Source organism: Harpegnathos saltator, unplaced genomic scaffold (genome assembly GCF_003227715.2).
Source record: "Harpegnathos saltator strain DR-91 unplaced genomic scaffold, Hsal_v8.6 scaffold518, whole genome shotgun sequence".
Lineage (NCBI taxonomy): Eukaryota > Metazoa > Arthropoda > Insecta > Hymenoptera > Formicidae > Harpegnathos > Harpegnathos saltator.
In genome coordinates, this window is record NW_020230336.1 from 180,191 (window position 1) to 207,887 (window position 27,697).

General features: G+C 47.8%; 1 protein-coding gene across 5 annotated transcripts in view; it reads left to right on the forward strand.

Moving 5' to 3' along the window:
* LOC105181381 (rap1 GTPase-activating protein 1) overlaps positions 1 to 27,697 on the forward strand; it is an 89,315-nt gene that overhangs the window by 23,127 nt on the left and 38,491 nt on the right. The window contains exon 1 of one of the 5 annotated variants that reach the window (XM_011138117.3): positions 3,670 to 3,950. The exons of the other annotated variants lie outside the window; for them this stretch is intronic. Coding sequence (XP_011136419.2) covers positions 3,688 to 3,950 — 263 coding nt within the window. The 5' untranslated portion in view covers positions 3,670 to 3,687. Of the gene's footprint in view, positions 1 to 3,669; positions 3,951 to 27,697 lie in introns of those variants that run through there. 5 annotated transcript variants of the gene reach the window in all.

Here is a 27,697-nt window from a genome sequence, read left to right on the forward strand (position 1 = left end):
TCGGTGCGGCAATGTATCGTGCGCAATAAGCCGAGGCCGGAGCCGACGAGAAGGCCGACGATGGGCCCAACCCACGATCGGCTCCCTCCAGGTCGAAGTCACGATAGACGGTCGCACGATGCACGCTGGAATCCCGTCGCTGTATCGCAGCACCGTGTCCTCCGTGATCGCTTTCGTGAACACGAACGTGTTGGGCCAATTGCCGATCAACCTGTATCCCGTACGAGGAGAGAGAGAGAGAGAGAGAGAGAGAGAGAGAGAGACGGAAGAGAGTACGATAGAGTGTGATAGAGAGATTGACGGTTCGGTCGAAAGTATCCTCTTTCCTTCCGCCGCGAAGCAACACACGATGTTCGATGAAATCGTACGAGTTAATCATATCGAATACCGATGTGCAAGGTGCTCGACGATCGACGTGTCAGCTGAGTTGTTTCGGGACCATTCCTCATTCATTGTAAATTCACGGAAGAAAGTAAAGCGTGTTTGGTCCCGTGAGAAATTTGTCCAATCGACTCGAAGAAGATTTCCCGCGAGTATCGACGTTACATCTTGAGAGTTACATATATCGTTGATTTTCGACGAGAAGGATAGAGAGTCTCTCTCACTTTGGCGTGATATTCGCTAGCTTCTTGTCGTTCATAATATCTATGAGTGATAACAATTGGTCTGCCCCTATCGACGGGGGACTCGTAGTTTCTCCTCGATGCACTTGACAGGCGACTGTCGGCGAACACGGTCGGCAGGTGAACGGACGTCTGAAAGTGTCGCGCGTCATTTCTTGCAATATTATATACATGTATGTATTGTACCTTCTCGCTGACTAATCGTGTGTCAGTGACGATTGTATGTCCTCTTCAAAATCTCTTCTTCACCCTCGCCTTCCGAAGGCTACAATCTTCTTCCGGCGCTATTCCTATTTCTTGAAACAATTTTTCAACTTAATCTTTGAAAGCGGCCCGCAGCCGCTTCGTCACATTCTACTTTATCTCTCCTCCATATCCTCGAATCTCTGATAGATCCGTGGTGATTCATCGCTGGTAATGACCTTCTTGAGGAAGTTATGTTTTCTGATCATTTCCAGATTCTTCCGATTTAATGATTTCTCGATAGTTCTGCAGTTGCGTCAGCGCACACAACCGTGGAACGAATTTTACAAGCACGCGACTCATCTCTAGGTTTTCGCACTTTATGAATATATAACGTCTTATTATGTATAATGTATTCCGATTGAAAGACGCGACGACTTTAATTAGCAAGTTAAAGAGTCCTACATATAACGCGTGTCAAGTGACAACGGCAGAATGACGTGACGTATTTATTCGAATGTATTATGAATTAGTGTATTCGCATTTATTTCATCGGACAGCCGAGACCGATCGAAACGGAACAAAGCGCGCGGGGGGCTTTGTTAAATTCGAACTTTGCGCAGCCGAGTCAAAGGAATCTTTGGCGCGACACACGCCGAAGTAAGGTAAAAATGTCAAGAGATTTTGATACAACGCATTACACAGCGTTATACAGGGTGTCTACGAGTGACACTCGCTGTGAAGTAATAGGTGCGCTATAAAAAGGTGTCTGTGGTACCGGCCGCGCTCGGCCAAGGGTGCGAAAGAAACAGAAAGAGAGAAAAGCGAGAAGGAGACACGCGCGCGCGACGGAAAGTCGAGGGTCGGTCGGGAAAGGAAGGAATTAGACGAGACCCGGATGATAATTCGAGGGTTGGTGGAGGGGGCAGAGGGACATGTTATTCTCCCCCGGAGTCCGCACCACTCGACCTCTCTGTCCCCTCCAGCGTGTTTATCCCTCTCCTTGTCTCTCTCTCTCTCTCTCTCTCTCTCTCTCTCTCTCTCTCTCTCTCTCTCTCTCTCTCTCTCTTCCACACACGACACACACATCACACAGAAACACGCGCACGCACGCACACACACTCTTTCTCTCTGTTGCCCCCTCCGGCGGGGTCTTACGACGTCGAGGGGTGCTCGTGACGCATGCCTCTTTCTGACGCGTGCTTTCTCTCGATGCTGCCTCACACTCGCTTCGTCGGTCCGCTCGCGCGCACGTGGTTTCCACGCGAGCGTCGATCTCTCGATCGACTGTTATTATCGGTGTACTCGATACGCGCGCGCAACGTCAGATCGGTCGAGTGCTGAATTTGTGTGGACATGGGACGCATTCCTACGCACGCGTAAGCGACTTTTCTCTGCATCATTTGTGGCCCTTCGCGGCTCAGGTTGTGTCGAGTACGCAATCTTGACTGGCTGAGAATCGAGTCGAATCGATTCCGATTCGATTAAGTAGTCAAAGTGAGACTGACGTCTACGTGACGAAATGAGTCTGTGCAGCGACGCAGTGCGCGAGCTCTTTGTGCACATGTTTCTCGCGTGAAACGCCTTCTTCAAAACTAACGTGCCTAACGTGTGTGCCGGGTATCGGATGTGGTCTTAGCCGTGACTTAGCTGTGACTCTCATCGAGTTTCGAGTGCGAAATTGCGAGAACGCGAAAACGCGAGACAATTGTAGGATACGCGATGTGCCGAGGACTCCAAAGCTTTTCTTCATCCGAGGCTCCGCGCGCGAGTAAACAAAGACACAGCGGAATCCGATAACACGCGCCTCGCGCGCCTCGCTCGCTCTCGATTATCTCGAGAAATTCACTCTATCTCCGTCTCGTCATTAGCGAACCGTTCATTGAGTATTGTTCCATCCGATCGTCACCGTATTCGACATCGGGAAGTGTGTCAGATTGCCGCGAAGGGAATCGATCGCGAGCGCCAAGCGCTCTCTCTCTCTCTCTCTCTCTCTCTCTCTCGTCACGTATAGGTCGTGTCGAGAAAAATCTCCGCGATCGACAGAAGAATTACGGGGACGATAACGCGTCGCGTTATCTTCTCACTTGGGATTATATTCGCGTGAGCTACTTCGCGCCAATCGAGTCTGCTGAAATTGAATTCCCTCGCGTTGTCGTTGAGCTATCGAAAACTGCTCGCATCTGCGGAGTGCTTGAACTCTCTATGAATTCTCGTGTGTAGCTGATAACAAGCAGCGGTCGATTCGCTTTACGGCGAGAGCTTACGGCACCTAGAAATCATCCCAGCCTCTCGCGATATCTCGCGAGAGAAATCCGTCACTCGCCACAGTATCGGCGGTCGTCCTCTTTAGCGTACTTCAGCAGTGTACTCTTGATCGATGTACAACCGCGTCAAAGGCACACGAAGGAGAATCGCGCAGCCGTCAAGTCAAATCCAAAGAACAACTTTGGGAACAACTTGCGGGCTGCGCTGCGAGTAGGAGAACGCTCTTATCTCGATAATGCTTATCGCATAGACGAGAGGCGAACCGCGTAAGAACAAGAGGAAGAGGTAGTGGGAGAGGGAGGAAGGGAGGAGAACCGCGGTGGAATCATCGAACTGGCGGAGGGCGACCTCGAGATAAGGGAGGACAGCAACGGGGAGGAGCTCGCCGATTGTAAATTATATTCACCCGCTCGCTCGCTCGCACTCGCGCGACTCGCGGAAAAATCGGCCGAGTAGCAGACGAAATAATTATTGTGCGCGCGCGCGCGCGCGCCTTCTCTCTCTCTCTCTCTCTCTCTCTCTCTCTCTCTCTCTCTCCGTGTGTACGTGCGTGCTGTGCGAGAGGCAGGGGGAGGGTTGGATTAATCGCTATGCCGATCGCGACGTGAGTCGAATGCGAGGTCCGCCGCGTCGTCGAGGGGCGGAGAACGCGCCCGTGGCGCAGAGTGATCGGCAAGGTGTCGTCGCGGCGATCGTCCGTCGTCGAGGGACAAGTGGAGGCGGAGGAGAAGTTGACGTGGTTGGTGGAGGCGCCGGAGGAGCGATCGTCTGGATGCCAGTCCTCGAGGGTGGAGTGCGCAAGAGAGCCGTGCGCAAAATGCGGATGAGGATCTGCGCGGCGACCAAGGAGTCCTATACGCTCCTCTCGAAGAAACGGTAAATGAGCTGATCTTGATGCCGCTGATTTTCCCCGATCTTCTCTTTGGATTTCATCCGACGAGGCGGTTTTCCCCCCGAGAGATCGCCCGACACGGGAAATCGACGCGTACGAGTGCGCGCGTGCGATTCCTCGTAGGAAACGTGAACGGAGCACGTGAGCGCGCCGCCGCGCCGCGCCCCTTCCGCGTGTCTCGCCGTCTCCCATCAGCTTTCCTCACTCGCGACAATCTCTCTCTCGCGAGTTGAAGCGTGTACGTATCGCGTTCCGATTTCCGTCGAACGGTGTCCGTGCTCTTTTTCAACGATTCGCTAAAATCGAGTGTGCAACGGCCGTGGTTACAGTTAAGGCGAGCGCACGCGCACGCGCTCGTCCGATCCTATGTACTTGCAAGACGGAAAGAGGACAGGGGGGGTGGGTGGGAAAGCCGAGAGGGGAAGTCGATCAAACCCGTAATCACAATTTACGGACGAAATATTTATGGACTGTCATTTCGTAAATTACCGCGAGATTACGGCTCGTTACACGGCGCGCGCGCGAGCGAGCGCGAACGAGCGCAATATCGAGACTGAAAGAGAAGAGAGAAAGAAGGAGAGCCCGCGCGCGCGCGCGGTCGAGACGTGTAACGGGTATACTCTAACTTTTAACGACGCTGCGCGCTGCCCCGTACACGGAAAGAACACCGAGTGTGCACTCTTCGTCTCGACGAAATTTCACGACCTCGCGGAAAGAGCATATTTTTTACACGCGCTCGCGAAACTACCGAGGGGATACACTCGCGCGACGCGCGTTGTGTGCTTTGTTTCTCTCACTGACCAGAGGTATCCGTATTTCGGTCGACACGGGTCGAGAGCGTTACGGATTATTCTTTCAAAACATCATGTATATTCCTTTACAGAAAGATATTAATTTACCAATAGCTGTTGTCTCTGTGTTAAGTTTCTCGACCGTGATTCATCGGCGGGTAGGGGCAATTTCGCGTTCGATCTTTCGAACAGGAGGAGATGAAACGCGAATCACGCTGCGACGTTCGCAACGATTGTTACGTAATCCCGTGGTGATATTTTACAAGCTCAATTGTTGACGCGTGAAGCTTGACCGTTGTCGTTTGAGCCATTATGTCTACAAACGGTGACATATGATACATATGTGTACCCGATGCACATCCATCGCGAACGCGGAATTATAATAATTCGAGATGCGTACTGTCATAAATATTCGTTTGCATTTGCATGTTGCCGCGTACTTTAATTATTTACACACAGCTACGAATGGGAGGATTCTGAACAACCCCCTCGACAGGATTTTTGGTATCCGATTACCACGGCGCGGGCGCGCGACGGATCTAACGACTGGAGAGAGTTTCCGTGCGTTTATTTCATCGACGTGAGCGCGCGCGTGCGTAAATGCTTTACAGCTGTTTGTCAAACAGAGAATGAATTATTATCCTTTTTATCGTCGGTAGACCAAGCAACTAGCGATAACCTGCTAAACGAGCTTGAGGCGTCCCTCTTGAGGACTTTTTACAGAAACGAGAAAATAAAAAGACGTAGTAAAAAGTGAATAAAAATTCGACTAGTCTTCCGATAGTAAGTTACATTGCGGATCAATTAATGACTTGGCGAATTTATCAATATTATTCCGATAATATCACGATTAATTTCGTATTATTTTACTACATTTTATTTAATAGGCATCATCATGTGCCTCTCATCTCCTCACTCTTTGTGCAGCATTCAGTGAATTGAACTTAAATCTTGCGTATATTCAAATCAAATAAATAAAAGTCAATCTCGATATTGATGTTAATTCGCTGTCGAAGCTGTCGAAGCTGTCGAAGCGCCCAGTGCGGAAACGTACGAACGATCGGTGGATACGCCATCGATCGTTGTTGATCACTGGATCGTGAGGTGAATTAAGCGATGCGTTGCATCGTCACGGAGATCATTAAATCGGAAAATGTTGAGACTTTGACGCGATCACTGTCCACGTTGATTTAGCAACGGGTAGGTCACAAAGGTTGGTGAAAGGGGATGCCGAATCTCCAGGGGAAAGGCTTAAAAGCAAGCAGGTAGAAAGATAAACATGATTCTCGCGCCCTGCGAGACCCTATATGGGTTACGAAATGACATGCGATCGCTTGAGTATATGAATTTGGGAAATAATATCCTATGAAATATTTATCGCTCAGGGAAATGTAAAGATGCAGGATAAAACTGATGTGAGAAATATATGTTGTACATAATCTCGAAATATTACAAATAGGACGACGGAAAAATTGCGCTTATGCATAAACGCTTGTACGTAAACTCTGATATTTTCCACGGGTGTCGGTAACATCTAACTGTGTGGTTCAAACTTTCGTGCCATCATCACGTGTTTATATGTGCCAAACGCATATTTGTCGTAGCATACTTGTGCGCGAATCCTCGAAGGAGGCCACTGTCCCCAGAGCGCAAACACGGCCCTGACGACGCGATAGATAATTCGTACCTTACTCATTTTTACTCCCCACGTTTCATTTATTCTCGAATGGCATCGATAACGTGCCTGTATATTCCATTTATGTGCTCCTCTGTTTGAGATTGCGCTCGCGCGAGTATTTCTTCACGTTCAGCCGATCGCTGTCTCTGCGCGATGCAGCTTCATCGCGTGTATCGGTAATTTCATTCGACTCATTCGGGATTGATGTTTCTCACCATTAATGTCAAAAATCTCATTTACTCGACGTCCGAAGTACTGCGTTTGTAATGAGCTGACGCTCAGCTACGGAGAAATTTCACGTTACGAGTCGAAGGGTTTGAAAGAAGGGGTCGAATTTCTGGGAGAAAAATTTTGGCCCCGAAATCGCGGTTCTCCGGCTGCTTTGGAGCTGCGATGACACGAGGTGGATACCGCACACTCCGTATATTAACACGTAAGTCGAGAACAAGTAACCGTGTGTTCGCGATATCTCCGGTTGCCCGGTCTCTCCTCTCCTCTCCTCTCCCTCTCTCTCCCTTCCCCTCCACCCACCACCCTCTTCTCCGTCATCTCGTCCTCCTTGTACGCGTTCGCGCGTGTGAGCTGCGTGCTGCAGCTGCCACGCTGCTGCTGTTGCTGCTGCTGCTGCTGCTGCTGCTGTTGCTGCAGCAACAGTCTACGCGTGTCGTCGTCTCTTCTCCTCCCTCTCCCCCAGCCCAGCCGTCTCTCGTACTCTCTTGGGACTTCTCTAATATAATGAATCAAAGTACTGTATCGCACTCGTCCGAGCAACGTACAGTAGCGGTGCTGAGGACTGTATTGGCGACACGTTCGTCGACACGTCTTAATTATTCGAATGACGCCGCGTACGCGACGAGGTATCACGTTAACAACGTTTCATGTAATATTCGAACACGACATGTGTCTTGAAAACGACGCGATTTATATCGTTGGTGACTCTACATATCCATCCATGAATGACTATTACAAGTCCATTTGAATGTGCCGTTAAACGCTTTCTCCATCCGTTCGAACGTGCGATATTTGGCATCGGATTTGTACGTCGCGATAAAAATCAACAGTAGATACATTTTGTTTCAATCGTCGATGACAAATAAAGAGGAACGAATAATGAGAAACTCGCGACGCTCTCTACCCTGTCAGTTGGTCGCACAAATATCCGCCGTGTGAGCGGGAAATACCGTATAAAATATCGCGGCAGCAGATTCGCGAACCGAACAAGCGCATCCTTCTTATGCCCGTGAAAGAATTATGTCGTTAACGGTTGATTCGCTCAATCTTTGCCGTTTCTTACGTCCACCGTCATTTTGCTCGAGGAATTATCGGATCATCGCGTCGGAGTGGCGAGTACAGTTATGGAAATGAATGCCCAGTCACACAAGCAGCTTAAACGTGAATTATGGACTCTGGAGGGATAGTCCTTTCGCAAAGTGCGCACGAACGAATGCGTATGCGCATCGTATCGCTGTAATATTAACTTGCGATAGATACGAAACATTAGACACATCAAACAGCGTGCACTATGATGAAAGAGAAAAGCGCTATATGATGGCAATATTTTTAGGAAGTGCGTGATATATATTCAACTTTTTGCATTTTCTCTCTTTCTTTCTCTTACCCCTCTTTTTTTTTTTTTTAATTAACTTGACACTAAACGTCATATTTATTTATATGCGCGTTCCACGTTGCACGCTTAGAAGCTCTTCACGAGCGACGAGCCCCTTTCACGCACCGAGGAAATCTCGAGGGAGCACTCTTGAAAACGCTCGAAAATTCTCCCGCTCGCTCTCTCTCTCTCTCTCTCTCTCTCTCTCTCTCTCTCTCTCTCTCTCTCTCTCTCTCTCTCTCTCTCTCTCTCTCTCTCTCTCTCTCTCTCTCTCTCTCTCTAATGTTCAAATAACACCACGAATTCCAGGAATTCCTCGGCGCGTGATATCGCATCGCGTCGTTGTTATTACACAATGGGCCATTCTGCTTCGTTATTCCTCATTTCCGCGAAAACGGGTGCGGGTGTGCATTCGCGCGATACCGATAACGCGCCGCGATGCAATAAAGTTTAAGAAGGATGCGTTCTCGCTTAACCGCCCTCGGCGAACGTTGTTACGGAATGACAAAAGACTCGTTACTGAATTCCGTGGGCGTGACGGGAATTCAGCATGATCGAACGGCACTTCTCTCTCTCTCTCTCTCTCTCTCCCTCCCTCTCTCTCTCTCTCTCTCTCTCTTTCTCTCTCTTTATAGAGGTGTCTTGAAATGAATAATACTCGCCCGGGTTACACGCTCGAACTGGCTCCCTTCGGCTATGTCCGGCTACTTCGGCTACGACGACATCGCTTCCCCAATTACCGGTGCTTTTACGGGATTTTACGGGAGTCCCTGGTATCCGCGTAATATTTTGTAAAGGCGACTCTAACGGAACGGTATTTCTAACGTGTTTCCTCTTGATTAGTGGTCCTACTGGTTGCTTGGTGGTTACTCCCCTGTCGCAGCTCGCTCGCTCATACGTTGGTTTCGGTGTCACAGAGAGCTTGGTAGCGAAGATTATCGTTAATGACGATCGCGTTACACGCAACACGTATGTGTTATATTGTATAAACGGTGCGATTTCGTGTGGCAATTAGTTTGCTCGTTCGATGACTCGTTCGGTCAAACGGTAGCGCTTTACCACCTCGTCCGAGAGGGAAGAATGAAAAAAAGTAGCTACGAACAGGCAGAGATAGCCGATAGCGCATCCGTCAACGATACGCACCTCATTAAGGCCACGATCCTCGAAAGGATAACTGGGACGTGAATGCGGCACAGATAGCAAACGACCACCTTCAGAAACCCGTTTCTCTTATCGCGCCGGCGAAAAAACGCTATGCAAATTGTCCGAGAGCGAAGTTTCGGATTCGCGGATGTAACTCGACCGATTTCTCCCTCTTCTCTCTTCCTCTCTCTCTCTCACTCTCTCTCTCTCTCTCTCTCTCTCTCTCTCTCTCTCTCTCTCTTTCGCTTTTCTTTTGCTGTCGCCGTCTCAAGACATTATGTTATGGAAATGAATCGTTTATCGTACCCTTTTAAAGCGCCAACGGCGAGCGATAACGCGCACTCGCCGAGTACAATGTCTCGGTCTTCGCGGAAGGTAATCGGTAATTAGTCTCCGCTCTTCTAATGGAGCGGGAAAAATTACGAGGAGAGAAATGTTAATTGTATCCGATTTCTCAGATTATATCGTGATTCTATGTAGAAATATCAACTCTGTGACGTTGTTCTGTTACGTATTATCGAATTTCGTTGGTAGCGCGATTCGCTGATGATACTTGAAGCGAGGCGACATCGTGTCGCCGATGAATCTGCATTTCGCATCGGTATTTGTTATCGTCATTATCGATAGAAAAACTTTTAATCGTTTAGACGTGTGTAATAGTAATGGAGAAATGTTTCGAATGCGGAGCTCCGGTTAATAATTGGTGGAGGGGGCGATATAGCGAGCGGCTTGAATTTATCGTTGGAATTGATTAGCCTCCAGTTGTGAGATATAATTGAAACGTTTCCCCTGGCGCGTTCGTCGCTACTTATCGGCCTTGTTTATACGGCCGACGATGATGAAAATGATACATCGGTCCGCTGTCTATCCTTTCTCTCCACTAATCCTCGCTGCGTACGTCGGCGATGGCAGCAATACTCGTTGATAACCACAGGCTCAGATAATACAAGCATTATATCACATTTTATCGCGGCCTCGACGATCCTCTTCGGGAATTCGCTTCTCGAATAACAAAATATCAAGTTTTATTTGGGACGCGCAAGGCAAATCGCGCGCAATATTGCGGCTGTAACTCCAACAGTATAAACGTACTGAAATTGCGATCAATGATTAATATATATGTATATAAAATTTCACAGTTATGTAAACAGGGAGAAGAACGGGACTGAAGGAATATATATTAATCGTATCGTATCGTATCGTAATAATGCGTATATCATATTTTATTCATCGTAGAGGTTCAAGAAGGTGCAATATCGTGTACATATGCATCAATAGTAAACGCGTGCTTGGCCCACGTGTTTCAGAGTTGCGCATGTCAGCCTGCCGAAAGCGAGCCAGCCATTCGTTGAATCATTCTGCGCTGAAATGTTCATATTGGCGGTAACAAGCGGTCGCGCGCGGCTTGACGCTCCAGAGGAGCAGTTGAGAAGATGGATCATATCGGAGATCGTTGGAGGTCGTTGGTTGCGACGAAATTGGAGATTACTTTCCTGAAAACGTCCCCATCGTCGATCTTGTGTGTAATGTCTGTATTTACGGACGTGATCGTGACGTGTCGCGAGCGGGGATACCACGTACCGCTCCGCGGGCTCTGTGTGTCAAGAGTTCGTCGTACGTGCTTTGGCACGCGAACCGGTTCTGCGAGGACGGCGTAATTGCGATTTACGCAAACTCGCGGTTTCCCCATCGGGCGACGTATTCGAAACGGAACGCGATTTATTGGCTTCTTGGGCGACCAGCGCGCGCCGTCAAGACGGCGAAGAAGTTTTCGCCTTTACGGCGCAAGGTTGCGCGATCAACTCTTTCCGAATTCGAGACGTCGAGACTGCAGACGGACGACATATTTCTTTTCTTCTTTTTTTTCTTTTCGGCGAATAATTAATGTTCAAGAACGTTTTTGTCGCTGCGATTACTAAGTTGACCATTCGTTAATTCGGACATATTTCAATTTATCATCTATCATCTTGATACCGATAATTAAAGTCAAGCGAAACGTTCACTCAAATCCGAGGCGAAAAGTATGAAAACTATCGATATTCCCGCGATATCGTCGGTATCTTTGCTGTTGCGACAGCGCGAGAACGCCCAGTGTCCAGAAGGTTGTTGCAGACTCGGGTCAAAGACGAAGCCGAGGCGAGGCAACGGAGCCTTCTGGACAGGAAACGAGCAATTAAGAGGCCAGAGCGACCTTATCTCGCGCGCGAGCAGCATGCGAGGCGGCTTCTGATGTTGCACGATGGCGAAAGGGATTGTGAGAAGGGGCAAAGCGGGGGGGGGGGGAGGAGGGGCTCTTAAACCCGTACGAGAATCGGCACGAGACCCCGCAGCCGCTCTTCGCCGTAAGATCATCGTCGTCATCGGAATGCGCCGGAATGACGGCGGAATTGATGATTCAACCGCCGTTATAAACGCTCGACTTTTCAGCGAGGCTCGCTCTCGCTGAAGCGTCTCGGATTATTTATCTACATCAGTGACTTGAAATTACGTTGTCAGGAACGCGCGCGTGGACAAGTGCGAGCTCGAGCACGAGAGACAGAAGAAAAGAAAGAGAGAAGGAAAGACGTGTTGTCTCATTGAGTTTCACGGTTTATCATTGGGATTATTTTTGGCTCAGGGCAAAAGATCGAAATGAAAATTTCAACCGAGATATTTTGACGCGCGAATTCCGTTCTGACACTGTTTTTTTTCTTTTTTTTTTTTGTTTTCTATATTTTCTCGTCGTCTGCAATTTTAAAAGAGATAAAAATTTGTCCGTAGCAGGGAGAAAGAGCGGTCGATAAAAGCACAAAGAGACATTTGGACAGGAATGGTTGTATGCAACCGAGAGTTTCGCGTTTCTCTCGAACGTATTTTTCTCGTTATTACATCGCGATGTCAAAATGACTTCATTTATTTCCCCTTTGTGTATTTCCCCGGTTATTCAAATTTTCAAGCATTGCGGTCAATCGCGCGATTATTACCGTGGAATTGATCGAATCGTGTTGCCAAACTAATTAATTATACGCACGGTCAGTCCCGTCGACGTTGACATTTTTATCATCCGTCGCATTCGAGAGTACAAGCTACATACTTTATCCATCTCGGGGATAGAGTCACAACATGGTCGATAACTGCTTCTTTTCTTTTTCTTGTCCACCTTGATTAGGCCAAAGCTCAACGATTCTCCGAGAATTTTGCACAAAGAACGCCGATATCGCTTCGAACGCACCGCACGCGCCGGTCGCTGCGCGCGCGTTCGCTCGCCCCCCGCTTTATTAAATCAATCCGATTACGATGCCGTGTCATGCACGGGGAGTCATGTTTGCGCCAAACAGACGTTATCGAGCACGTAATCTTCCTGAATGGAGTCGTAACGCCGTAACCGCAATTCCGTCACATGTGGAAGCCCCGGCATAATAGGCCACGAGGGAACGAGACGGCCCGAATGGCGCACACGTACACACATACGTATACATATATGTATATGTATATGTATAAATATATATATATATATAAATATATGTACGCCACACGCACGCGCGCGCGCACAATGGTAATCGATGGAGGGGTGTGCGGGACAGTGGGCATTTTGTGAGTCATGCGTCATACATCCCGGTTACACCCTTCTCGGAGATCATCATCATCATCGTCGTCGGGGTCCTCCCCCTCGTCGTCGCTTCTCTCTTCTCGCCCCGTGGCGCGTTCCTCTCTTACCCCCGTGGCGCGAGGTTTGGCCACGTTTCTATCGCCTCCACGTGGGTATTTCGCATTTTTTCCTCGCAGGCCCTTCCTATCTACCCTTTAATTATGTCCCGACCGCTGCATCGGTAGCTCGGCGCGGCGGTATTGTATACTTGCGCCGATCGATCGCACGCGCGGGATTACGATGCGATGGGAGAGCGGTTTCCTTTTGATGCAATTTTTCGTCTGCGCTTTGAGCGACGTGGTGACGTGAGACGGCGGGGCTGCGCGCCCCGGCATCGCGGTAATCACCGCTATGCGCGTGACGGTTTTTAAATAACAATCGAGCGTTTCCTGGCAAACCTCTCTGTTTGAGCAACCCGGTGTGTGCACGCGCGGTACGTCGATATGTAACATCGCATAATCGAGAAATCTGAGCCCGCGCGCTCTTTCGGCATGCCTACTACTCGTGCGTAATACGCAAATGAACGAACGCGATAAATTGCAACGAGCGAAGTGGGAAATGCAAAGAACAAGAAAAGCGATCGCGAATGTATCGTCTCGTCGTGGAAGCGCGTGCCCTCGTAAAACCAACGCAGCGCTTCCACTCGACGGGACTTTATCGTGCAACGAACAAATTACTCTTCGTTCATTTCAAACTTTCTCACAAATCTTGTCGAATTTATCTAGGATTTCGTCGAGTTTACGAGTCCAGTAGTGCCGCATCGTAGCGCCGTAGATTTATCTGTTTGCTTACTTACGCACGAGCCGATAAACATTCGCGAGCACACGGCGGCTCTCATAAAGAACTTTTCCCGGATGATTTACGATTTAATCCGGCGAAAGAGAGACCCTGGCGATATATACCACCAGGGAGGGCAACAAGTACGATCGCGTAATGGAGGCAGCAGAGAGAAGTGATGGAGGACTTTTCGCGCGCGCGCGTACTCACTTTCAAGCGCGCTTGAATCCGACGACCGGAAGGGGTGCGAGAGTGATTTTCGTCGGAGCCTAACCTCGCGCGCGGCCGGACCAACCCCCGGAGATCATTGCCACCCGATAATTCGTTTTGCGGCTCGCGGCGCGAGAGTCAGCAGCTTCCCGTACGGTATTTTATATATCTCGCGACGCACAGCGCCGATTCGTTATTTGCTCGCTCCATTGTACTCGAACGCTGCTCGAATATCCGAAATTGAAGTGAAAATCAATTGATGCGCAAAATATGCGTGGGCGAATCGATAATTAGTCGGCACCGCGCCGCGGTCGTTTCGCGAATCTGTCGCGTTTTTCGTTCGACTGAATAAATCAGAAAAGATAAATACAGCTCTCGCGTTGTGCGAGTAGTTTTATCGCACGAATCAGATATGATAATACGCTCTTGAAATATCGAGTTTACATTACACCACATCGGGATACGTTTACTGCAAGTTGAGAGATTAGATTGTGAGATTGACAAAGACAAGTCACAGAGCTTTAAACACATCTGTGTTGCGTAGCGTGGATATTATTTGCGTTCGACGAGCCAAAGTTATCGCTATTATAGTTTTAACAAACGGTGTGTTTGCGTGATTAAATATCTATTGCTTGAAAATATGAATAGCGTTACGCGAGTCAGACTCAGAGGTAAGTCATTATGGTCGGATTGCACGAGCGATTGTTTGAATTGCAACTTTATTGCGAAATTTCGAAATGATTAACGTTTCATCACTTTTATAAATTCTCATTGCCGCGTCATGATCTCACTCCCGTGTTGAAACACCGTGCTTTTTAGTGTTTATTATTTTTCTTTATTTTCAGTTGCATGTATCAGCAAGCTCAGAGCGACGAAATTTATTTATTTCCTCTTGCTCTTTTTTCGAAACAAGGCAGAGGAGGCGTGCGTCAGTCAGGCGAGAGACTGGCTATTAAAGCTCGCTTGTGCGCGTAATTCTATCGGAGCACTTTTCGCTTCTACTTTCAGGGTATTATACTCGAAAGTGTGCCAAAGTAGACTACCGTCGGGATGAAATTACTGTAAAATACGGATCCACCTAACGTATTTTAATTAAAGTCCGCCGAGCTTTTCCCGTTCGGTCTTTGTTATTTCGTCGAGAGGTTGAAAAAAATACACCTTTTTAATTAAATACGAAATCAAGAGAAACTATATATATATATATATATATAGTTGTATGTCCTCCATTCGTATTATTTTCTACCGCAGCATTTGTCGTAATATTATACCGTGAGATATTTCATATTTCAAACTAGCATGTCACAATATATACATTATCGCATCGTTGATCTGACGAAACCGTTTTCAGTCGATTACCAAACTCTGAAACGTTTACAGCACCGCGCGACGCGCGAAACACAGACGACGAAGGGTGGCATAGCAGCAGGGCGGGCAAGGGAAGGGAAAGCAGTATACTCGGATGGGAAATCCGTACAGCGCGTAAACTTTGAAATTACCGGCTAAACTATGTGGAAATAAGCGTGCGTGCCGGCGGTATAATGATACCCGTTTCGTTTATGTAACCACCGCATGTATAGGGACCGCCGCGCGCGATGCAACGGCGAGGAACGAAACGGACGGACGGACGGGCGGACACGACGACGGTGCGTTACCAATGTTCATCGGCCGATAGTATCGTCTACCGCCACGCGCGAGCGTTTAATCTCTCTCTCTCTCTCTCTCTCTCTCTCTCTCTCTCTCTCTCTCTCTCTCTCTCTCTCTCTCTCTCTCTCTGTCTCTCTGTCTCTCTGTCTCTCTGTCTCTCTGTCTCTCTGTCTCTCTGTCTCTCTGTCTCTCTGTCTCTCTGTCTCTCTGTCTCTCTGTCTCTCTGTCTCTCTGTCTCTCTGTCTCTCTGTCTCTCTCTCTCTCTCTCTCTCTCTCTCTCTCTCTCTCTCTCTCTCTCTCTCTCTCTCTCTCTCTCTCTCTCTCTCTCTCTCTCTCTCTCTCTGTCTGTACATATAGCCGACGATCGACTGATAAAATAAAAACGCAAATGGCTGATATTCATCCACCGTTATTTACGGAGCATTAAGTAGCAGTTGTTTGCGCGCACGTTTGACCCGGGTCACCATCCGCGCGCGCGAGTTATTTTTTCACAATTATTTTTACGCGATGAACGGGACGGTTGATTTTACAAAATTATGCATCAAGAACTTTCAGGAGCAACAATGACTATTTTGCAAATTGCGTTACGACGAGGAATTATTTAATGTATAATTAATGTATCGTTACTCCGCAATTTATCTGATCAGCTTTGTGTGTCGCTGTGTGACGTTGGATGTGCGCACGCGCGAGTAATTAAATGTCACACTTTGGTGAATTTATCCGTCGAGGCAAACTGAACGAATTCAGCGGTCGAGGCTTGACAATGGGTGGGGGATATCGTAATCTCCGCCATATGGATGGCGATGGAAATGAGGTGTAAATAATCGCGGATTACATGCGAGTCGTGTCGGCGTGGCGACGACCGTAAATCGGTGCGCGCGTCTTCGATCGAAATCGGAGCGTGTCGATCCATTTGTCGTGGCCGCGTTCGAGCGCGCGTAAACGTTCCGCGGCCGCCAATGCGGCGAATTACCGCCTCGTACTTGGGGCCGCGTGCGACATAAGTGCTCTAATTCTAATCCCGTCGGCATATGGACGTACCGTTGAATAAATTGTCGAAGCGTGGACGGACCAGCAGAATGCGTGCACGCGCATGCATGCGCGATATAACGCATACCGTAACCACATTCTAAAGAAAAAAGTTAAGGAAAAATATATTGACGAGCAGCGAGAGTTGCGCGGAAAATCGTATCCAACAACTTTTTCGAATAGGTCCGAAATTTCCCATGATTTCAAAGTGTGTCACCGTGAGACACACACGCCGGTACGTCACACTCGATCCTCTCGAGTGCTTCGAGATTGCTCCGAGACTCATTCGGCAAAGACGTTGTTGGATCGCGAAATTATCGGCGCTCGCGTGAAACTAAGTTGACAGTATCCAGGTTCCCGACAACCTGATTATGCGTTACGAGGGGTTGAATCGCATACGTCCGACATCGATCCCGCCTGGAAAAGCAGGGTGTTTGCGCGCGTGGCGATCCTGCGTTTCGCGGGGATCTCTCAGGATCTCGATAGAAACCGGAGATACGTAATCCACACCGCGTGTCGCTCGCTCCGCTGTCCCCGTTTGTGGCCTTCGCATGGGACGTCATCTGCTTCGGAAAGCTGCCTAATAAGATATCGTTATGTATAGCCGCGGTTCTCCGCATGCTAATGCAATACGATCCCCTGTTTACGACGCGCCGCGCCGCGCCGGCCGAATACGCGCTCGCTCGCTTTGTATTCTACGCGTCTGTACGATTTGCATTCCCATGTCCCATCTTCATCTCGTCTTCGTCCTTTTCGGCAGTCTAGAGTGTCGTTTGCTATAAAGTGCAAATCTCGCGACTCGATTTTGCCCGCGAAACGCGCGAAACGTTCGGAGCAATGTCGACGAAAGACTCGCGATTTGAGAGAAATGTTCGGTAATCTTTTATTCTACATTCAAAGAACGCGTTGTGTGGTGTGTGTGTGTGTGTGTGTGTGTGTGGTGGGGTGAATTTTAACAAATCAATTATTCCGGTCACTACTACCTAGCGAGCTTAAAGTAGGAACTTTACACGCGCGTTTTAAAAAGAAATGTTTTCGCTCGTGTGCCTTTTTTTGGCCATCGCGTCAATTATTCGCCGCGGTAGGAAACACGTGCACATAAGTGCGTCTCCTCTCTCTTTCTCTCTCGAGTGCGCGGCGATAGTGCGTTATACCGCGGCGCTTTGCACGGTGAATCGGCAGCGAGTGCTCTCTCGAGTGTAGAATTTCGAGGGTGTCGTCGGGAGATAGACAGAGAAAGAGAGCAGAGAGAGAGAGGCGTGAATGCTCTCTCTTTGTCGGGATGCAAATGTCAACGCGACGCCGCTCCGGGGTGCAGCATTATGCTCGATGCACAATACCGAAGTGCTCATAATAATGGTAATGAGAGGAGAAATACGGCCTATGCAAATGCGCAAGGACGAGACTGCGTGTCAGCCAACGGCGTACAGACGCAGGACTCACGGGCCCGGAAATCGAATTTGCGATGAGTCTTCAGGGAGAGATCAAATTTTCTCCCAAATTATACACACATACTTACTTATATACTTATCCTTTTCTTCTCCTGCTTCTCTATTGCGTTATTCTTTCATTTATATTTTATTTCGTTTGCTCGTATACACTCTCTCGGATACAATGAACACATCTGACAATACTATTTGAGCACATATTGAGGAGAATATTTTGTTTCGACTGATGGTAAGATTATCGAGCACACATCGACGCGAGATTATAAGCGAAATAATTATAACATTGTCGCGATGGGCTCAGAAAAAATGATTTTCTCTCTTCACCCAACTGTTACCTTCCTGAAAGGGAAAGAGAAAATATCTTTTCCGCGCTTATGTACGGGGTGTCGCGTGTATTTTATCAGTGTGTAAAAACCGGAGGTGTTAATGTATAGATACACACACACACACACACATTCACGTGTGTGCGCGCGCGTATCGGCGACATATGCCGCGCATATATCACGTCGTTGTCAACCCTTCAAGCGTACCCCCAGATCCCCCGAAATTACGAGGAACTCTGTTTATTATTTTTTCACCCTTCTCTCCTATCTCAATCCGCCTTGTCCAAACACACGCGACGTCGCACGTACGACAATATCAAATCGCATTTAATTGTTTTCCCTGTGCACGGCGCGCTTCCGCGAGATAAAAATAAAGTCCCGACAAGTCATCAGACTGAGTGCAATTTGAAGAAAAACAGCGTAATTATAGATTTTACCGAGTTGAGTAGTTGAGTAGTTGAGTGGTTAAATGAGAGATTCGGCGAGAGAATTCTCCAGTTTCCCGACAAATCTCGTCTCGGGATCGACACGTGTCCAAAATCTCAAAAAGGTCAAAGATAAAAAGTTGCCGACGAAAACTCTTTAGTGAGAAATTTCGATTTCTAATAACGACGCGTTGACATGACTTTCAGATATATATTCGACGGCAAAGCTATAATTTTATACTTTACATCCCGTTTTGTGGAAAATACGCGCAGAAAATTCGAGTATGAATGGACAAGGAAGTCTCGGATTTCACCTACGATTGCGCGAAACCGAGCGGGAATATGTCTCCCTTCTTATTCGTTCCTCGCCTCGTATACCACTAAACGCGAAAGACCGGACAAATGCACGTTTTCGCGTTACGATCGAGCATGTGTTGCACCTTGGAGATTGCATTTGGAGCTGAGTACACGTGGGTGTGACAGAAAATCGCGCGCTAAGCGAGGACATCGTGGCGACGCTCGACTCGATTCGTAGATTCGATGCAAGTCTCATCGTTTTCTTCTTTTCCCTGAGCGTGATCATAAATTCGCAACGAGACGTTTCACTATACCGGTTGATGTTAAAAATGTCGTTCGTCCGAATTTTATCATCTCCTATTTTTCCGTTTATAAATTCATCGTGTCGGATCTAGCGACGTTTACAAATGTGCAGTAAAGTGTTTCTTTCACCGCCGGATTAATATATAGCGAAAATAAATTCCTTGACTCAATCAACGAATAACGCTATATAAAACGTTGAGTATATTTTTAATATCTAATTAATCTCGTTGGGAGCAGAGCAATTTATTATTATATTCAAAACTTGTCGATGCATCCGAGTAAAAAGATTATACAAGTATTTACTGCGTCGATCGGAGATACATTGGAAAGCAAAGGAAAAAAGAAAAAGAAACAAAAAGCTTAGTTGACAAATGATAATCGGCGCCGGTCGGGCGGCGAATATTCGATAAAGATAACACGCTCGCTCACGCATATGTCGCTCGATTTATTCATCGAGGGGTGACGGGCCATCACCTGGGCGTTCGAAAATCGGCAGAGAGAGAGAGAGAGAGAGAGAGAGAGAGAGAGGTACGGTGTCGCTAATGTGGACACGTCATAAATCAAAACGGGCCGACGCTGTTGTCGACGTTGATGCACCGTCGATTTATCGATTCGTTGGATTTCCATGAAATTGTCGCGATGAAGTTGTCGCAAGTAAACTCGGAAGGAGCGGACCTTGGCTTCGACACGGTAAACCGAACGCTAATCCATACAGTTACGTTATCCGTGTCCGCAAACGTGAAGAAGGTGCGGCTCGATATAGATATGTCGAATCTTGATATAATTTGCAACGCGATACGAGAATTAATGAATTTTCCGCTCATCTGCACCGACAATACAGAAATTCTGTTTTTCCTGGTAAAGATTTTACGATGGATATGACATGAATTATTAATACGATAAATCTGTCTCGTAAAAAGTTTTATTTATAATTATAATTAAAATTTAAACTACATTTTATACAGAGTTACAATATACAAATAGATTGAGCCTGCGATGAAATTTGTAATTAATTTCATAATTTTAAATTAGCTCTCAATTTCTCGTTAATTCTTAATACAAATTTACAGCAAGTGTGTCCTTTTTTCAAAGAGAACGACGTTTTCGACGTGCTCGACGTGTTTGATTCCGTGACTTTGTCGTTCTCATTTTCGCGCGATGTTTCAATTTCTTTCACGGCCGGCTGAAATCGCACTAAAAACGTTCATACTTGACAAACGGATTACCACCGCGGTTTACATGCAAGGCGCACAGGTACATGCGGATTTTCGAGATCCGGTTGCCCGCCGAACACAAAGACCGCACCCTCGGTTCGGCCACCACCCCTTTACTACCGCATGTAGCTCGCCGGCATTTGGCAAAGTGAGATCTCGTGCGCGCTAGCAATAAAGGCCGCGAACGGTCTTTAGAAGCGCAGAAATGCGCAAAAGATGAACCAAGTGAGCAATGAATAAATACATAAAAAATTCGTCCACGAATACAATTCAAGCGGTACACGTGTGTGCGGGGGGAGACTTCTTCTCTCCCGAGACCCGTGACGGTACTCTCCGATGAGCGAAATCCTTTTCTTTTCGCTTTTTTGCTCTTTCCCATCGCGTGAAACCTCGAGCGGCCTAAAGTGGAGCCTCCCGTGAGTGGCCATTTGGATCTCAAAGTTCGGAAAGGGCTGGAGGGCAGAAGAGGGAGGGAGACGAGCACACACACGCGGAGAAGACAAAGAAGGAAATTTCGGGCGTGCGATCAATCATACGCGCTCACGAGGGACGATCTGTACGCGTGTGACACGTATATTAACATATTCATGCGTGACGTAACGCGCTCGTGCGAGAAGACCGTTCCTGGACACATCTGTCTGTCAATCGCTCTCTGTCTCTTCTGTCAGATCTGGCCCTCTCAGTCCCTTACCCCGTCTCGTGAAAAATGTCATACCAAACCGGTAAAGGCGGCATTAATGATTTTATACGGGATATTCCTCGATAAGACGATATTAATTGAATAAATTGACATTTATCAAAGGACCGTGGAGAGAGAGAAAGAGAGAGGGAGAGGGAAAGGGAGAGAGCGACAGGGGGGAGCGAGAGAGAGAGAGAGGGAGAGAGAGAGAGAGAGAGAGAGAGAGAGAGAGAGAGAGAGAGAAAAAGAGCGTATCAATGTCCGATAGTTGTATCGTAAGATTCTTAAGTAAAACATCACGACGGTTGATTTTATTGCTCACCAAGTAAGGTACATCGCGCGATGATATTTCTTTGAGATTTACCGCGCCGAGATCGACCAGAACGATCAGACTTGACCCATAGAACAGTCGGCCTGTGCCTTATGTAATGGAGCACAGGAGAATGCACGTAGACGCGTGCATTTATGGCAGTCGACAGAAATATATACGGTGTTGCGACAAACATGTTGTCATGCAACATTAAGTAAAACTAGTTTATTAATACACTCTTGCAACGTATTTATCAATCAATGTAGGTATTTATGATGCTAGGTAGCGCGATAGATTTTTATCTAAATTTCATCTAAAATCTCTCTATCTGAAACTCATATAAATTCTCTCCTTGTAAAATCTGACCTTGTTGCGTAATATAATAATAATTGGTGGAAAAAGAGCGATACGCATTGCCAAACCTTGTCGGTAATTTATGGAACGTAAACGGAGTCGGCAATCAGACGTCGATCGCGCATACGTCAGCTCCCCTCGTATCGACTGCATTCTATTCGACGGTATATTTCTGCTGAATGTGATAAACCCGTTGTATCTACTAAATAAAGACAGGCTCGCGATAACTTTCACGAGATAAAATTCTTGCCGCAGACCCGGGCGCGATTTATCGTCCCGGTATCGTGCCGGGTCGTGTGGCGATCGAGCGCGATGGCGACTCTATTCGCGCGCGACCAATTCTTCCGGACCGCCTTATTTGCCTAAGCGTGTCTCGCTGAAGTGATACAATACGGTTTTTCAAGGTATACGTGACAGGTGATTTTCCCGATCGCCGTGAAAGAGTCGTGTAATCCTACAGATTTCTTTCTTCCTCTTTTTTTCTCTTTTTTCTTCCTTTTATTTTTTATTTAGTTTATCGGAACGGGCTTGAGCAAACATGGATCTTCCGCGAGATTGCCGGCATGTGTATCTAGCTTTTCACGAGAATTAAATTGGTGCAGCTACGGCAAATGGCGAGGAAAAGTTGTTATTCGCGACTGCCTGTTCACCGATGTGAACGCAGCAAATAACTTAATCAAAAAAAAAAAATTCTCAATACGGTTCGACGGTGTACTTTGTTTGTACCACTTTTTGTTTTGTTTGTACCTCAAAGAATACAAAAATAGAGGGAGGGGGAAAAATAACTAACAAGATATCCGAAAATGACCAACACCATCCGAAAGAGAATCGTTTGTATCTCAAAGGAACCGGAAGTACAGAATTTTCAAAAATCATCCAAGAGGTACTTTCGCCAATTTTTGAGATATCGCAAAACGGCCAACGCCATTCGAAAGAGAATCGTTTGTACCTCAAAGGAACCGAAAGTACAAAAGTAATCTTCCGACATATTTTGAAGATCCTGTACTTCCGGTTGCTCTTGCTTGCTGGCTATTTCTCTCTCTCCCCCAATCTCTTTATTCTTCAAGGTACAAACGAGACAAAAAGTGGTACAAACAGGTACAAACGAAGTACAATCGAACCGTATTGCGAATTTCTTTTTTCGATCGAGTTGCTCGCCAGGTTCACATCGGTTGCGCCTGTCCAGGATTTTGCCATGGTTCTTTACTCTCTCACACCCTTGCACGAATTAATGATCGCATCTTGATTCGTCGTCATTCGGCTTCTTCGAGATTGCGGTATCGCCGATTTTCCGTTATGACGTGCATTTGCAAAATTGATTTTGCAACACATGCGGCGCGGCATCTGCCGCGAAACTTGTTTGTCCGGTTATACTTTCCACTCGCGTGTGTGCTTTAGCTCGCGCGCGTTCGCTTTGATCGCCGTTCGCGCTCTCTCTCTCTCTCTCTCTCTCTCTCTCTCTCTCGTGCATCTCCCGGTCTCTCTTTCCCCTGATGTGTTTTGTTTCCCATAAACGCCGGGGCGACAACGTCACCGGAGCTGGAATATTAATCGCTTTTCGGTCGTCGACACTCTCGGCACTCTCCAAACGATAGGTTGGAAAAATTCCATGACGCCCTGTTAACCCGTCACGCGTCGCATCGAAATTATTGCCGATTTCCCCGTGGAAACCGAAAGGTTCGAAACATTTCAATTATCGACGTATATCTAGTTGACATTTCTAAATTAAAAAATTTCTAAATTAAAAAAAGATAGAGAAAAACCGAGAATCCAGCGTCCTAGTCTATCACCGAAGTGTGATTGATTGTCCTCTTGATCGATAACTTTTGTTCGTACAGACAAATCGCTGAAGAAAACGCAAGAGACATTTCTCCTTTTTCTTATTCCTCGCGTTATCTTCATTCTTTCGTTATTCTCCATTAGTGTGGATTACATTGGAGAGATATCGCTAGATCGCTCTAATTTGGACAGAATTCAGTCGATATCCTATTCGCAATTAAAGGTAGCGGCCCTAATAGAGAAGGCACGGCACCTCCTAAATGAGACGTTGGGGACCAGGCGGGAACTCTTGAAGCGTAATCTACGTATATGAATGTGCTTACGGGATTACGTACGACGCGATTATTAGGACGTTCATCCTGGCGTGCGCTAATTTCACCTTTGTTCGTCCTGCGCGGCGCGTCCGGTCGGTTCGGTCGTGCCGACTCGTGCGTTTTATTAAATTAACTCGTTTAATTGGGCGCGTCCATTATATTCCGTGGACCGCGCGTTTGCCCACGAGGAAACACGATCCTGTGGGAACACGCGCAATTTCATGCGGCATCCGAGTGACGTGAAGCCCTCGCTGCTTTTTCGCTAACAAACGGCCCATGAACTCGGCGAGTATGGCGAATCTTGCGAACGATGTCTCTCAAAATGCCAAGATCCGCGGAACCGTCGGAGTAACTTTAACAGCCGCCGCGTCGCCGCGGAGTAATGATTTTCATCCATTTGAAGTGTGTATACGGACAGAGTGATGCCGGGGCGATCGTCACGATACTTCTGGCTGTGTGATCGTTACTTCTCAATTATACGTAATCATATGTTACCGTTATTATTATGTCGCGACTTGTAATTATATCGTGGGCGATGACGCTCGCGAGTCTCGACGCGGACAATCGAAGCGACGGCGACGACGACGGAACCTCAAAATACGATGCAAGCGCGAATGCATCTAGATTAAGCGGTGAAGCGGGCGAAAAAAAGACTCGCGCGAAATTACACGTCATTATATACCGGCGTACCGGTTAACGGAGTGATCTCGTTTACGTAATAATCGGCTTGGGAATGGAAAACGACAATAGTGGCAGAGCCTGGCGCGCGCGGAATACGGACCGTCGACGGATAGATACAAACGATAAATGCCAATCGCAGCGAGATCGTATTGCCCATTCGAGAATTAACAAATACCGCCGTTAACGGAGAGAAATATATCGGACGTTGAACCCGTTTACGGCCATCCGAACTATATAGCAGCGCGGGCGCTATATTTACGGGCGTGATTTATTCGAGCGAAGTTGCTGCACGCGGCCGGTGCCGCTTACGCAATGTAGTCCATTTTCACTGAAGAAATACAAATTCGCGGCGATTGAGTGGAAATCGCTGGAAAGCCGCGACGTGCGATGAATCAGTTTAATAAGCGTTTAATAGGCTGGAAAATCGATGAAGAATCGGATTTTCCGCACGAGTTCCAACATCTTGAGAATATTCGCAACAGTATTCGCATCAGTAACGTCACGGTACGAGGACATTGTAAATGACATGTATGGCCGAGAACAATTGTTCACTTGATAACTCGATAACATTCAAGTTTGTACGAGACGAGGGAAGAAATCATCGTCACGAGAGAGCGCCTCCTCGCCCAATTTTCCTTTCTTCACTCCTTTTTTGTGCCTCTCGCGACCAAATTTGGTGTTGACACTAAACCCGATTATGGTGGCTCGACAAGTCGCGTTCGGAGGCGCGACACGACGACAGTTCTTTACGGTATTCGCGCGAGCGGAATGCGCAATTATCGACAGATACGACGACAAACGTTGGCCGCGGAAAGGATCGCTGTCGCCGTTTTAGACGCGTGTCGCGATTTCTTTCATCGAGAGAGAGAGAGAGAGAGAGAGAGAGAGAGAGAGAGAGAGAGAGAGAGAGAGAGAGAGAGAGAGAGAGAGAGGCAACGCGCAGAATTTGCCGCAGCAGCAACAGCATTCGCGCGGTCGCTTTCACGCAGAACTTCTCTTTCGCAACGCGCATCTCGGGCGACGAATTTGCCGCGCACACTTCTCTTTCGTCTTTTCTCGTCTCTCACATGCAATTCGCATGCATGGGGATTGCGTGAACTCCTTTTTTCCACATTCTCCTCCCCTTACATTCCCGTCCTCACAAGTAAGAATTTGACTCAAAAATTCAACTAACGTTCGTTCCGCTGATCGGAATCACCGGAATATATCCGGTCGTGATTGTTAATCAGGGGAATGAAAGGATTCGCGCGCGCGCGCGTCAAGTCAGGACAGGACTCTCCGCGAGAAAATCCGCTTTCGCGCCCCCTCAATAGCATTTAATTGCACTCGCGAATGTGTTCGTTTAGCCGGTGATTTCGCTGCGTATTCCGTTAATCCACTCGCGGGCGTGTCGAAGGTGAGACGAAATGCTAAAACGAAAACGAAGCAGTAAAAGCGCGAGTGTTGCGCGCGAGTGGATATAAGCGGGATGCGAAAGGAAATTGAACGTTAAATAAAATATCTGGCGAATCGGCTGAAATATTGAGTGAGGCGCGATACGAAGAGACGAAATTAGAAATTAAATATTGAAGCTCATAAGTTACGCGTTATAAAAGCACGACATGAGGGATCTTGTGTCTTACGCCGTCTTTTTCAACCACTTGATTTTGCAATTGCGCCGACGACGACGACGACTTGTCGGAGAGGATCGCTCTCGCGAATTTGGAACACGAGACGCGGTCGCGGGACAATTTTCTCTTTCTCCCTCTTTTTTTCCCGTTGTAACGTTGAGCGAAAACAACGAGCGAAGCAAAGGATGCCACCGGGGCGAGACGACGACGATGTCATCGTCATCGCTGCTGCGACCCGAAAAAGACCGCAGCTGCCGCCAGATGCGGTCGGCTCGCCTCGACGGCTCGCCGTGGCTGCTCCGTGGGGGTGGTGGTCCGAGGCGGGGATAATCTCATGAAATTTTAACCATTTTAATTAATATCCTTTATCAAGGATCGCGCCAGTTTTATACGTGTCAGCTAACGCGACACGTTTCGTCGCGAGAGCAAATGTCTCGATTTACACGACATTAGCGTCCGCAAACGTTTTCAGTTTTCTCGACAAGCGTTCAGCGCAGCTGAACCGAGTTCGCGGCTCGAAAATCGAGACTCGCAAAGAGCGGCGGAGGGGGGGAGAAGGAGAGAAGACGAGAGAGATAGAATAGCCGCTCGTCCTTGAGTTTCGAAGAATGACCGATGAATCGTCGGTCGTTCATGCGCTTTACGTCTTGCGCGTGATTTTCTCGTGCGCTCTCCTGATCCTTCGGCGAGGCGAGTCCTCCTCTCTCCGCTCACGCTCGCGCTCGCGCTCGCGCTCGCTCGCGCGCGCGTGATAGAAATACGATCGTACGAAGCGATTATTTCTTTGCGGCACACAGTCTGGATAATTGCTATCTTGCTTATTGCGCCTCGGTCGCGCTCGTTGCGTTTTGGTCAGCGAGTATTTGGAATGGATGCAGTGGCGTAGCTCAACTCACGCAGAGTTCTCGCCGCGACCTCCTCTTACCCTCGATCAAGACTTCCTCGAGAGTCCTTGGTCCTCCTCACAGTACTCGCTTCGGGACTTGGAGATTAGGATTAGGATTGATACACGTTGGGGCAAATTCGGACAAACGGCGATATTACTCGAGGCACTCGAAGCCAAGCGCCGCGGCGGCCGCATCCGCGAGACAAATAGATTATTAATCTGTTTGTAAATGGAATTAATCAAATGAGAAATGAAAATCAAAAAGTGAAACTCCGAATGAAAAATTCCCCTCCTCCTCCTCGACGCTTGGCATTTCTTTTCGCGCTGTAAAAAAAGGCTTGAACGAGGGAAACTGCTTACGCCGCCGATGCTCGAGCACTCGTCTCGCGGTCAGAGCCGCGGCGTTATGCAGAAAAGAGCATTCCGTGTAGTTACTTGGGGGCTCGATTCGACAGTACCTCCGTGCCTTATTAGAATTTATACCCGGAGTATTTCAGAAAATTGCGCGTTCTGCCTTTTGAGCCGCGGCACACGCGGATACACACACACACACACACACACACACACATCTTAATGAATCCGGTATCATTTTTCTCTCTCCG